General features: G+C 38.1%; 1 protein-coding gene across 1 annotated transcript in view; it reads right to left on the bottom strand.

The window, feature by feature from the left end:
- Positions 1-13,186, bottom strand: part of wake (ankyrin repeat and fibronectin type III domain containing protein wide awake) — a 417,377-nt gene that overhangs the window by 126,767 nt on the left and 277,424 nt on the right. The window contains exon 8 of the mRNA XM_089086234.1: positions 1,587-1,665. Coding sequence (XP_088942360.1) covers positions 1,587-1,665 — 79 coding nt within the window. The remainder of the gene's footprint in view (positions 1-1,586; positions 1,666-13,186) is intronic.

Below are 13,186 nucleotides of genomic sequence, written 5' to 3'. Positions count from 1 at the left end.
GTGAATTAATTTTTTTTTTACTTTTAAATTTAAGAGCGTGGTATTGCCTAAGGGGAAAACCACATCATATTCGTAATAATGTATACGTAATAAAAAAAAACAATAAAAAAAACAAGCGATACGGCTCAATAGTAATCGAAACTTTTAAAAACAGAATTTTGGTGTCAAACAAATGAATAAATAAATGTTTGATGTCCGATTTTTTAAAGAGGGGGGAAACATCCCCTACAAGTGAAAGAATTTTAATGAAAATCACACCGTCAGATTCAGCGTATCAGAAAACCCTATTACATAGGTTTCAAGCTCATATCTGCAAATATCTGCAACCTTGTATTTTTTGGCCAAAAGAAAAATATATAAATATGGAAATTCGTTACGTAATTTAATTTGTAAATTTCGTCAGAACAAAATTTAGAGACAGCCATTTAGTAAAAGAAAAGTAAAATTTCTATGTAAATTTTGTTTACTTATTCAATGACGGTGAACCAAATTAAAAGCTGCATTAACTAAAAAACGATCAGAAATTAAATAAAAAAAACAAGTTTTTTAAACTGAAAGTAAGGAGCAAAATTAAAAAATAAAACAAACATAAATTATTCCATATATGAAAGGGGCTGTCCCCTCCTCAACCCCTTGCTCTTCATGCTAAAGTTTGACTCTGTCTCATAACTTTATTTTTTAAAACAATAAAAAACTTTAGTGTAAAGAGCAAGGGGATGAGGAGGGGGCAGCCCCTGTCATATACAGAATAATTTCTGTTCGTTTTAAGTTTTAATGTCGCTCCTTAATTTCAGTTTAAAAAACTTATTTTTTTTATTTAATAGGTTAAAGAGTGGATTTCGGAAGTTTGGCAGAAAGTGGAACAGTTTTTGGCTCCGGTTTGCTGAATAGCTGGCGTAAGGTCATGATGGCGTGAGTTTTCCGTCCACGTCTGGTCCCGCAGCAAGTACATGTAAGAAGTAAAGGTCATAGTTAGTCCATTATTTGTTTCTGTTGCGATTATCTGTATTTGTTTCTATCATTATCTGTTGTTTTTCGAAAAACGCCAGCCGGGTAGTAGGACAAGGCATACTTTGTCTAACGAAGATGGCATCAGACCAATGTAGTTGATGGAACTGTTACTGGAGATATTTGGAAATGCTTAGCGACGTGGTAGTACTACTGCATTGAAAAAAAGGATCTTGGGCGAACCGCAATTGCAGCAACATACAACAACACGCGCAGAAAGTAAGAGACTATTATGTAAAAGCTTCTCCACAGCATTGGTTTGGAAATAAAAATCTTTTTCTTCTTTTCTCTTTTCCGTTTTTATTATTCTTTTTTCACCATTTTATTATTCCTTTTATCATTTTATTATTCTATTATTCTTTTATTATTTTATTTACTATTTATTTAATTTACTTACTATTGTAAAAAAATTACTTATTATTTATTATATTGGCGATTATTTTACTGTTTTATCGTTCTTTATATTTTAATTTGTTAATATCCATCTGTGTTATTATTCTTCTTAAACAATTCTATTATCAAAAATAGACTTTTTTTTATGTAGGACCACTATGCCTAGGGCTAAAAATTCAGCCTACCTGTTAATATCACAATCTGAAGATTGAGCAATCACTCGACATCTTTCTACTTGTCCATTTTCTACAGCAGCAAATAAAGCTGAAAAAAGAAACAAAAATCATAGGACAGGACTACAGAGAAACAAAGAGCTTATTTGTAAAAAATGGTGTAACTTAAAAACGTTTCATTGTTTTTACTGACTTAATATTCCCCACAAAAGAATCAACCCGGTTTTAAAAGAGCGGAGTTATGTGTCTCTCAAGATGTTGCATTTCCTAGTTTTCCTAGATTTATCGTTCAGAAATAGTTATCCTGGTTCAAAACTTAACCATCATGGTTGCAGCGATAGCTGTGCAACCTAGTAAAGAACGAACCACGGCCCATAGTAACAAACAATTGAAAAACGGTTAAAAAAATGTCAAGTGATAAAAATTACCATTTAAAGCTGATTCAGGAATGGCAACTACGGTTTTGATTAATACTGATGATAAAAGTATTTGCGAAAATAAATGTATGGAAATTTCGATAGATAGCCTGGAAACCGTCAAAAAAGGTGGAAACCGTCAAAAACTGCAACATAGAAAATCACCATTGTCGAAAACATTACACAGGAAATTTACAATTCCCCATTTTCAACAAGAAAAATCACTTTTTCAGAAGTGTAGCACTGAAGTGACCTTTTTTTTATTTTTGTTTTTTTCTCTCTTCACCACTAACAGGGAACCGGAACACCATAGAGCTTTTTAAGGGCTCATTTGAAAAGAAATTGCAATATCTACGTACTTTAATAGGTAACAAAATATAATATTTATAAAATTTAATGCAGTTGCTGACACGAAACTAAACCAAGGAGGCACACTTGTGCCTCTTTAAAGAGGCGACCCACCACAATGTTAAGCGATTTCCGGTCCTAGTGGTCGCAGAGAGACGGTGGTGATCGCATTTTGTAGCCTAAGCTCAAACTAAGAAACATGCAAAATTTACCCCCCTCCGACTTTATCTTCATTGGGGAAAGTGGGCCGGAAGTTTCGACCCTCCCACCACAGTTCCCCTTTAACGCTGTCCGATCGGGCTGAAATTTAGAGGATAAGCTTTCCTAGGGCTTGGGAGCTTATCCTCAAAATTTCAGCTCAATCCGATCACTCCTTCCAAAAACCAAATATAGTTTTCCAAAAACTAAATATAGCCACTTAATGTTCATCAATTTTTTTTTATCAGCCACGCCTACAGGCCACATTTGGCAACGGATCCGGGTGATTGAGGACTCATTCGAACCGCAATTTGACCTGTTAGGGCCTTTTGATATTTTCAGACCGAAGAAATTATCTCCCAAATTTACATTTCGTCACCTCAGAGCAAAATTGTCCTACTGCATTAATATTTTTTTTTGAGATATTCCACACCATCTGGCGTATGTTTTTACGCGCTTTCATATGGTCTAAAGGGCGTTGCTGTACGTGCCATATTTATCCCGCTACGAAGCGTGCAGTTTTGTTCTACGGTAGCAAATTCCGAGAAATTTGTAAGCAATTTTGTCCTACGAGCAAAAATGTCCTACTAGGTGATTTTTTCATCACTGTCATCAGCGGAAGAATAAAAGAAGACTGTTTGCTTTGGCTGGAGAGAGAATTAGAAAATTCAAATCTTACTTGATTAGATTCTGTTGTGAGGTATGTATTTAGAGTTTTCCTTTTGCTTTATATCTTTGCAATACACTCCAAGTGATTAACCTAGATTTTCTTTCTCGAATCTGCTAGATGGAGTCAACAAACTTTGCTTTAGGCTCTAGGTACTGCAACTGGCCTGTGTCGATTTTTGCCAACCAAAGCGAAATAAAAATCAGAAATATAATTAAGGCTTCAGGTTTTGGCGTAACACAGTCTACTCTGGAGGAGATCTGCCAAGGAAGTTCCAGCAATTTTCCAACTCTTATCTCACCATAAGTGGAAGAGAACTGTGCTTTGGAGTAGACTGAAAAAGCAGGAATCCTGCCTGTGTGCAAGAGGTCTCTCCCCACCCTTTTTGGTAAACTTGTTTGAAAATGACTGTACTTGATCTTGGTTAACCACTTTTGCTCAGACTACGAACTGTCTCGCGAAAGCGGTAAAGGTGCAGTGTAGCTCCCCCCTGTAGTATAGGGTGCAGAGGCTCTACAAATAGAACTGCAATATACAGGAAGAAGTGTGTTGTTTGCATTCTGCTTCTACTGGACACTATCTCTGCAACTTTACAACCCAATTGACTGAATAATATACCCTTAGAAATAAGCTGTTTTTATCAGGGGGAGCTACACTGCACCTTAACCCACGAAAACTTCTGGAAGAGGGGCATTTTCTTGATCTCGGAGTAATTGGTCTCGTTTCGGTTTGTACTTGTTTGTACTTTCGCATAATTTAGTATATTATCCCGCGCGCTTGGAGGCTTCGGACAATTGGATTTAATGCTGCAGAACCAGCCCGCTTTAAGAGAGGGCCGAAAATTGGCCCAAATGTCCGCCTCCGTTTTACTTTTTTTTCTCAAACAATCACAACCTCTTTTATCACCTCGTCGTTCACGTCCTTAATTATCATTCTTCTGTCGCTTGACCGTAAATTGGTTTTTCCTGAGCTTCCATTGCGTGTCATAATGGTAAAATGTGGCTGACCAGGTTGAAGTCTCTGCCGCTTGGGATGCATCCTGTTATTCCTGTATAATACGTACCTGAAAATTTTTAAAGATATTTTTTCCTTCCAGATGCCGCAACCAAGTAGATTGAAGCTTTCAGATGTTTCAGAAATTCTCTGCAACTTACCTTCTGGCGAGAGTGATTCTGAACACAGTCTTTCTGAACTTGAAGATCTCGAACATGATAGTGACCAGGACAACGATAAAACCTATGTTTCTTCTGAGGTATCCTCGGATGATGACAATCAACCTGAGAATTTTGCTAACCTCTCCAGTATTCCTGTTACTGCGACTGCAACATCCAGTACAGCTGATGCTGCAGAGAACGATCAAGATTTAGATCCATTTAGCTCAGAATTAGGATCGACAGTTGAAATTGGTACAGATGCCCCTGACTTTAACCAGACTCAGGCAGTGGTAATGACTGAGGTGACAGTTGAATCTGTTGAAACTAGTGCTCGAGAACCATCGACTACTTCTTCGGATGGCACTCTCCAGGAAAAGAAGTGTCGAAAGAGACTAAGATTGGAAGCAAACTGGCTTTGTAACAAAGCTAAATCAGCCGATCAGAGTGGTAAAGTATTCCGGGATGAGAAAACTGGGAAAACTTATGGAAAGAATCGGAGTGTCGGGGAAGCCCTGACATGTAACGAAAAGTGCCACTTTTCCTGCAAACTGAATGCTGATGATGAGTCTCGGCAGAAGCTACATGATATTTTCTGGAGACTTAGTGCCAAAGAGAAAAGGATGCTCCTTCTTAAGAGCACTACAAAGAAAGGAAAGAAAAAGAATAAAAACGTTCTCACCAGAAAAAAGTTCTACTTCCAGTATTTTGTGAATTTTAAAGAAAAAACTCTAAGAGTTTGCCGAGACTTTTTTCTTTCTACGTACGACGTTTTTTAGCAGAGATTGTACTATGCTCAGAAAGTTAAAGACGCCCATTCCGATGTTCTAGCTACAAGAAGCGAACAGCGGCGAACAAAACATCCCAGACCAAGATTGATCTAGTGAAAGAGCACATCAACGCTTTCCAGCGAATGCCCTCACACCATTGTCGTTCTAGAACGCAGCGCGAGTATTTGGAATCGCATCTCAACGTAACAACTATGTTAAAAATGTCGAGAGCTTTTAGTGCAGATACGAAAGAGAGCCCAGTCTCGGAGTTCATCTATCGAAAGACATTCTTGACTGAATTCAATATCGTTTTTTTTGTTCCAAGAGGGGACTGCTGTGGCCATTGTGAGGAAGATCCAGTAGCTGAGGAAGTAAAAAAAATAGAACTTCCTGTTGATAGGGTGGCTAAGGTTTTGGAGCATAAAAGACTCAGTGGCAACTGCACAGAAGAAAGGAAAAGGGATAGGACAAAGAACATCCCAGTGATTTGCTTTGATTTGGAAAACGTGTTTGCTTTGCCGAGGGTTGACGTGTCGTGTTATTTTTACAAGCGGAAACTAAATTGCTTTAACATGACTGCAATTTTGTACGCAACAAAAGACGCGTACTGTGTCTTTTGGAGCGAGAGCGTGCTTGGTAGATCAGGGAACGAGATGGCAAATACAGTTATCATGATTCTCGAGAAGATTGTTTCGGATCATCCTGAATATGAGGAGCTCATTACATGGAGTGATTCTTGCATAAGCCAAAACAGAAACAGTATATGAGTTTCGCTATGCAGCACTTGTAAAAGTAACTATGAAATACTCAGAGGCCGTTCTCAGCCTTGTTCAAGAGGTTGACAACTTTTACAGCCAAACAAAATGGCACTTGAAGCACACTGAGATCCATTTACCCTTGAGTCTGGCTAGACATTTGAAATCAGTAAGGCGAGACCAACCGTTCATTGTTATGCAGCTGACAAAGGTATGGGACTACAAATCGTGTACAAAACTGTAAAAATACAATTTTGTCCCCTACACGAAATTCAAGGTTCTTGTCTTAAGACAAGGACTCAACAAACGGGTTCTGTACAAGACTGATCTTGACTTATCCGCTCGAGTTATAGAGGTGAAAATAGCTCTGAAGCTGACACCAAGACGCCCAAAAGTAGAAGGCGAAGAAGTAATTGTGACTGAAAGACTCATTACTCCACAACAACAAGAGGTGAAACGCCCTGTTATCACTAAGGAGAAGATAGCTGACTTGAAGTCGATGCTAAGCTTTATGCCAGAGGTGGATCGACATTCCATGAGGAGCCTGATCCTTGCCCAAGAGAGACTTCATCAAAAGGCGGTACCCAAAACCTTGGGATCTGACGATGATCTCTCCTCCGATGACGGTGCGGAGACACCGGAGAAGCCCGTTGGATGGTCGTGGAAGGCACAGAAATAAGATGCAAGCCTTTTAATTTTCGTCCCTTGTTTTATACGTTTTATACCACCTTCTCTATAGACGACATAAAAGACATCAGAAATAAGCTTTTCGTTCTTCAGTTTTGTTCTACTGTATTTAAAATAGTGGAAAGTGATTAGGGAGCAAATTTGTCCCACTAAATTTTACGATTTTTTTGTGAGTTTTGGGTAAGCATTAAGGCAATGGAAATAATTTTCCTTGAAAGAGCTCACCGTAATCTAGGTTCACTTTTTTTTTTTTTTTGCGAAATCTTCTATGGTTACTTCTCGACCCAACTTTGAAACCTTTAAACTCTATTACCTCGGAACTTTTTTTTTCAGTAGGACAATTGTGCTTTCATGTGACGATTTACGAAAAACCTCGTTTTCCTATAAGAGACCATGTTAATTTTTCCCACCACAGCCCCCCTTTAACGTAGCCGATCGGGCTGAAATTTAGAGGATAAGCTTTCCTAGGGCCTGGTAGCTTATCCTCAAAAGTTCAGCTCAATCCGATCACTCCTTCCCTGTTTTCCAAAAACCAAATATCAAGTTTTTTTATCAGCCACGCCTACAGGCCACAGTTGGCAACGGATCCGGGTGAATGAGGACTGATTCGAAGCGGAATTCGACCTGTTAGGGCCTTTTGATATTTTCAGACCGAAAAAATTATCCTCCGAATTTACATTTACGAAAAACCTCGTTTTCCTATAAGAGTCCATGTTAATTTTTGAAATTCCCAAAAGCATATTTCATTATCAAATTGGATCAAAATAGTCCTCTTAACCTGACAAGACCGACTGCAAGCTTCCAGAAATTCCAGCTCTTTCCCAGAAGTTTTTTTTTGCCGAAAAACGAAAATCTTAGTTTGTATTTGCTTGCGTCAAAAATATATCGGAGAGACTAAAAATAATTTAACAAGAGTCTCTGATAGTACAGTGGTCACTATTCCTGTCTTTCATGCGGAAGACCGGGTTTCGATTCCCCGTCATAGTAAATTTTTATATACTAAATTTAAAATAGTATCTCTTAAATTTAAAGTTTAAAAAGTAAACTCAGTTTCTTTTTTAAATCCAATCTATTAAATCCTTCGGCTCAACAGGCGTCTCCAGAAGAATATCACAGTCGGCCTTTAGCTTACAGGTAAGTCTCCATTGCTTTGATAACATGCCGTATACCCGCATGCTCGAAGAAAAATCTTACTGTGCATTTGATTTGAGCATTCAGGAATTAAAAGCCTTAACATAAGAATCTTCAAAAGCGGGGGGTTTGGGGGATGGCAGCCCCCCAACTTTAACTCCTGACACGATCAGCTAACAGTTAGTCAAGCAATAATAAGTAATAAACTACAAAAACGTACAGAAATTATTTGAAAAAACTACGTTTTCTAAAGAGTTAAAAAGGCTGAGTCACAAGTTCGAACCTTAAACGTACAGGGATTAGGCGGTAAAGTTGGGGGGCTGCCACGCCCAAACCCCCCACTTTTGCAGCCTCTTTTCTTGAGTTTTTTTTAAGTCCTGTAGCCTGCAATCAGTTGGTCGTACCAAGTTCATCACATTATAGCTTGTTATCGGTTAGGGAAAAATCTCCTGTAAAAAATCCAGCAAACAGGCTCAGTACTGTTTCTAATCAAAGAGATGCAATAGGATGTTCTTACGGTAAAAAATTCAAGCAGACTTCGTTCGTGTTGCAAAGAATTTCTTTGCAAGGGAAAAAGCGGGGGTTGAGGGGGGTGGTAGACCCCCAAAATAAAAATCTCGGCAGAATATCTCGGTGTCTCATGTTTTCTAACCATCCGTGTTTTGCTCTTCATTTTTGACACGCTCTTATTCTCGTTTTCACATGTCTTCTAACCGCCCGTGTCTTTGCTCTTCATTTTCATTTTTGACACGTTTTTATACTCGCTGTTGCATATCGTCTAACCGCATTTGTCTTTCTTCCTCAATTTTGATTTTGATTGATTCAGAAAATTTGGTAACTTCCTTTGCTTTAGCTACCCGTATTCGTCTTGTCGCAATATACTGAATTGATCGGGGACATACATGGTTTTTGGTCCGTTCCGAATTCTCAGACCCCCCCAAAACCCTCCCCGTTCCCAAACATAAGTCTTCAGTAATTAAGAATATACAAGACAATTGTGGGCTATCAGGCTGGTGGAATGATGGCATTGGAACTGGGGTGGAAACAGGATTGATTACAAAAGCTGTGAAAAAGTGCTACAAGATCAAGAGACCCAGTTTTGGCAAGAAGACAAGATTTAGTCAGAATCCCTTGGAATATGTAGAAAAATAAAAGAACCCTGGGGATAAGAAATATATATAAAATTTGGGCTTCAAAATAATACTTTAAAATGGATTTTATCAGTAAGGGAGAATTTTATGCCGCTTGGGGGGGGGGGAGAAGAAAGTATTTAGGGAAGGTTAAGGTACGGAGTGGTCCCTTCATTTGTCCGATGTGAGGGGAGTCTGAATATTTAGAACATTTTATATGTTATTGTGAAGAACTGAAGGTACTTAGAAGGGAAATTTTTGGGAGGGATGTCATGCGTGGAATTTGTCTAGAAAATAAAATACGAAGTAGTTGCAAAGTGGATATTAAACATTTGGGAAATTTTGTGAGTGTGGGGATGAGACATGGGGAGGGTTTTCTATCGTAGTGTGATTTTCAAAAGTGTTTGAACTTATTATCTTTTATGTGTTTTGTTGTATTTATAATACCATGACCCATGGGGCTTTTGTGAGAAATATATCTCTATCTATGTTAACCAAGGCAGCGATCCTTGAAAGCTTCAAACCGGTCAGAAAACATGTTTAATGTCCCTTCTTTGCGAACAATTTTGAGAGAGGTCTATACCCCTCCTGTGGTAGCACATTGGATTGATGCTTTGCTTGGCAATAAGGGCCAAGTGATCGATCCCCATTGTAGCAGGGGCGGATCCAGAATTTTTTTAGGGGGGGAGGGAACAAAATAGGTTGATCCGATAAACTTGCATTAGGAGCAAATTTATATAACGCAATATTAAGTATATTACACTAATTAAGACTACGTTAGGGGGGCACGCCCCCTCGCCCCCTGAATCCGCCACTGCGTTGCAGCAAGGTTGGGGCCTCAAAACTGATTTATATTACAGTCCAATCAGGAAAAGAAGTTATCTGGATCATTTCTCAGTCCCATAATTGGGAGTCCCGTGCTACTTATTCGTTGTTTTTGGGCCCCATGACCTTAGGACCCATTTTCCCCTAGAATGCATTTTCTAAGCTACTCAGAAAAAAAATGTTTGGGTTGATTTGGAGCTCTAATTTTTTGAAGTCATGTTCGTGCGCTAAATGTTTGGAACATTAAGCTATCTTTGTCCAGGGACTTACAGTCTTAATCTTCCGACACTTTTTGGCCCTTGTCGGGCCTCATTTTTGGGGGAGGCAGTGTTTTTTTTTGTACTGGGGTACTCTTACTCGGAATACTTAACGGCAGAAGTTTCAATCGGATTTAAAGAAAAATTTTCGGGACCCACTTTTTGATGGCCCTTGCCCCCAAACAAATTGTTTTTGTGCATTAGGTTCCTCTTTGTCCAAGAACATCGGCCTTATGTTTCAAATTGACGAAATAGGAAACGACTTTTGAGGCATTACTAAGCTCCCTAACACCCTCCCCCTTCCCTAGCAAAATGTATGTTTCTCTTTGCATAGGAAACGGTTTCTGAAACTGTCAAGTCAATCGGAAACCCGATATTAAACATACAGTCTTTGTCCCACTATAAAACGAATAACTTGTCAACTGACAATTTGCAGGTTTTACAGCCCTTGCCCCAGCGGCTCCGGATAGTCAAGTTATCCCCAAAGGCGCGTTTACTGCATTTTTCAACGATTCTGAACAAAATCGATATCTCAAAATTTTTATCAGATATCTCAGGGGGGCCCAGAGGGACCGGAAGCAAAAAAGGGCCCAGAAGGAGGGCTGGTGGCCCACCTATCACTTTCAACATAAAAAGAACGTCAAAACTTCCAACTTTCAATTGAATAAGCCCTCTCCCCAAGTTCTACGACCACCCTCTCCATACGAAGTGGTCGGGGAAAAAACAACCGAAGAACACATTGAACGCACGTTGATTTTTGCCAAGGCAACGGTAAAACATTGTCTCTGATATGACCCATTATCATCTAGTATTTCAATACAAAAATCTTATTAGAAATAAATAGGACTCATCAAGACAATCTATTTAATTGATGACACCCAAAGGCGGGAATCAACAGAGCAGTTAAATATTAGATATGTTTCCTGTCTATTCCAAAAGAAAATTAATAAACTTAACTTGAAGGGAAAGTGAAAAACTGACGTGGAAGAAAAAATTAAAGATTTCCTTTTTTTTTGAAATTTAGAAACCAATTTTCTAACTAAAGGGAAACAGAGAGGTTAGTGTCCCAGACTTCGGTGTTATAAAGTGGGCTTTGATACCATTGGTGTATTTTTGTGGCGTATTTTCTAAAGCCAATCATATTGTACCTTAAGCGCGTATCAAAACGGGAAGCCAAATAACCCCACCTTTTCTTGATGTTGCTATCTTTTCTATGAAATTTTGAGCAAGCCAGGAGAACAAAAAACTCTCGTCATTTTTTTCTATTATTATTAAATTTTTTTGGCAATTAAAATCTCTGTATTCCTGCTGTATAATGTTTGGTGAAAGTGTTGCCATTGTTGTCATGATATTTTAAGCAAACAAAACAACAAAAACTCTTGAGTCATTTTCTTACAAGTGAATTATTTGTATCCCTGTTGTCTAATGTTGTCATGAAATTTTTGTCATTGTTGCCATGACATTTCAAGCAAGCAAAAAAGAGCAAAAACTTTTTGAGTCTTTTTTTTACAAGTGAAATCTCTATAGCTCTGATGCCTATTGTTGTCATGAAATTGTTGTTATTGTCGTCAACAAAATTTAAGCAATTAAAAAGAACAAGAAGTCTTTGAGTCATTTTTTTTACAAGTGAACTCTCTGTATCCCTGCTGTCTAGTGTTGTCTTGAGATTGTTGTCATTGTCGTCATTCTTGCCATTAATTCTAAGCAAGTAAAAAGAACAAAGTTCTTGAAATATTTTTCTTTTTTTAAAGGGAAAGTCCTGTATCCCTGTTGTCTAATGTTGTCATGAAATTGTCGTTATGAGATTTTAAGTGAGTAAAAAAAAACAACAAGTTCTTGATTCATTATTTTACAAGTGAGCTATCTCTTTCTCTGTTGTTTAACCTTCATATTATGGAATATAAATTCGTTTTATTTATTTTTCAGTTACCGCTTTTCAAGATGTCTTTCATTATACATTCTGCCCAAATATTTCAGGACTTTAATCATCACAAACCTGATTTCTTGCACATGGCCGGTAATCAAACAATTCGTGGTAACGAACTGTAAGTAAGGAGCGACCCGGCCCAATAGTAACCGAAACTCTAAAAAACGGAATTTTGATACCAGTAGACACATCAAAAGAATTGGATTTTTATTCTGATTTCAAATATACAAGTTTTATCAAATGTAGTCTAACCCATCAATAGTTACGAGCCTGAAAAGATTTGCCTTATTTTCGAAAAAAGGGGAAAACCCCCCTAAAAGTCATAGAATCTCAATGAAAATCAAACCATCAGATTCAGCGTAACAGAAAACACTACTGTAGATGTTTCAAGCTCCTATCTGCAAAAATGTGGAATTTTGTATTTTTTGCCAGAAAAAAGATCAAAGATGCGTGTTTATCTGTTTGCTTTTTGCCCAGGGGTCATCGTATCGATCCAGTAGTCCTAGAATATCGCGAGAGAGCTCATTCAAACGGAAATTAAAAGTTTTAGTACCCTTTTTAAGTGATCAAAAAAACTGGAGGGCAACTTGGCCCCCTCCCACGCTCATTTTTCCCAAAGTCACCCAATCAAAATTTCGAGATAGCCATTTTGTTCCGCATAGTCGAAAATTTAATAAATATGTCTTTGAGGATGACTTAGTCCCTCAAGTTTCCGGGGGAAGGGCTGCAAGTTATGAACTTTGCCCATTGTTTACATATAGTATTGGTTATTGGGAAGTATACAGACGTTTTCAGGAGCGTTTTTTCTGGGTGGGGGAGGGTTAAAGGAGGGGATTATGTGGGAGCATCTTTCCATAGAGGATATTTCCTTGGGGGAAGGGACATTTCCATGAAGGGGGGCCGGATTTCCCAGCATTACTTAAAAAACGATCAGAAATTAAATAAAAAAACAAGTTTTTTACTGAAAGTAAGGAGCAACATTAAAACTTAAAACGAAAAGAAATTATTACGTGTATGAGGGGGTTCGCCCCCTAACCAATACCTCGCTCTTTACGCTAGTTTTTTTTTAGTACTTTCAAAAATCTATCTATTCTAATTAAACGGCCTTTGTGTTTCAGGGATTTGTGATTCAAACAAAATTCGAACTTTAGCGTAAAGAGCAAGGTATTGACTAGGGAGCGAACCTCCTCATACACGTAATAATTTATGTTCATTTTAAGTTTTAATGTTGCTCCTTACTTTCAGTTGAAAAAACTTGTTTTTTTTTATTTAATTCATAAGAGGGGGGCTCCAGAGTGGTATATGAGAAGTGGTATATGGAAAAGAAATTACAAACAATTGTTCAAGAAA

Source organism: Artemia sp. Qi Xiang Cuo, chromosome 3, assembly GCF_049724085.1.
Source record: "Artemia sp. Qi Xiang Cuo chromosome 3, ASM4972408v1, whole genome shotgun sequence".
Lineage (NCBI taxonomy): Eukaryota > Metazoa > Arthropoda > Branchiopoda > Anostraca > Artemiidae > Artemia > Artemia sp. Qi Xiang Cuo.
Note: the sequence above shows the minus strand (reverse complement) of the source record. Positions and strands in the feature narration are given on the sequence as shown.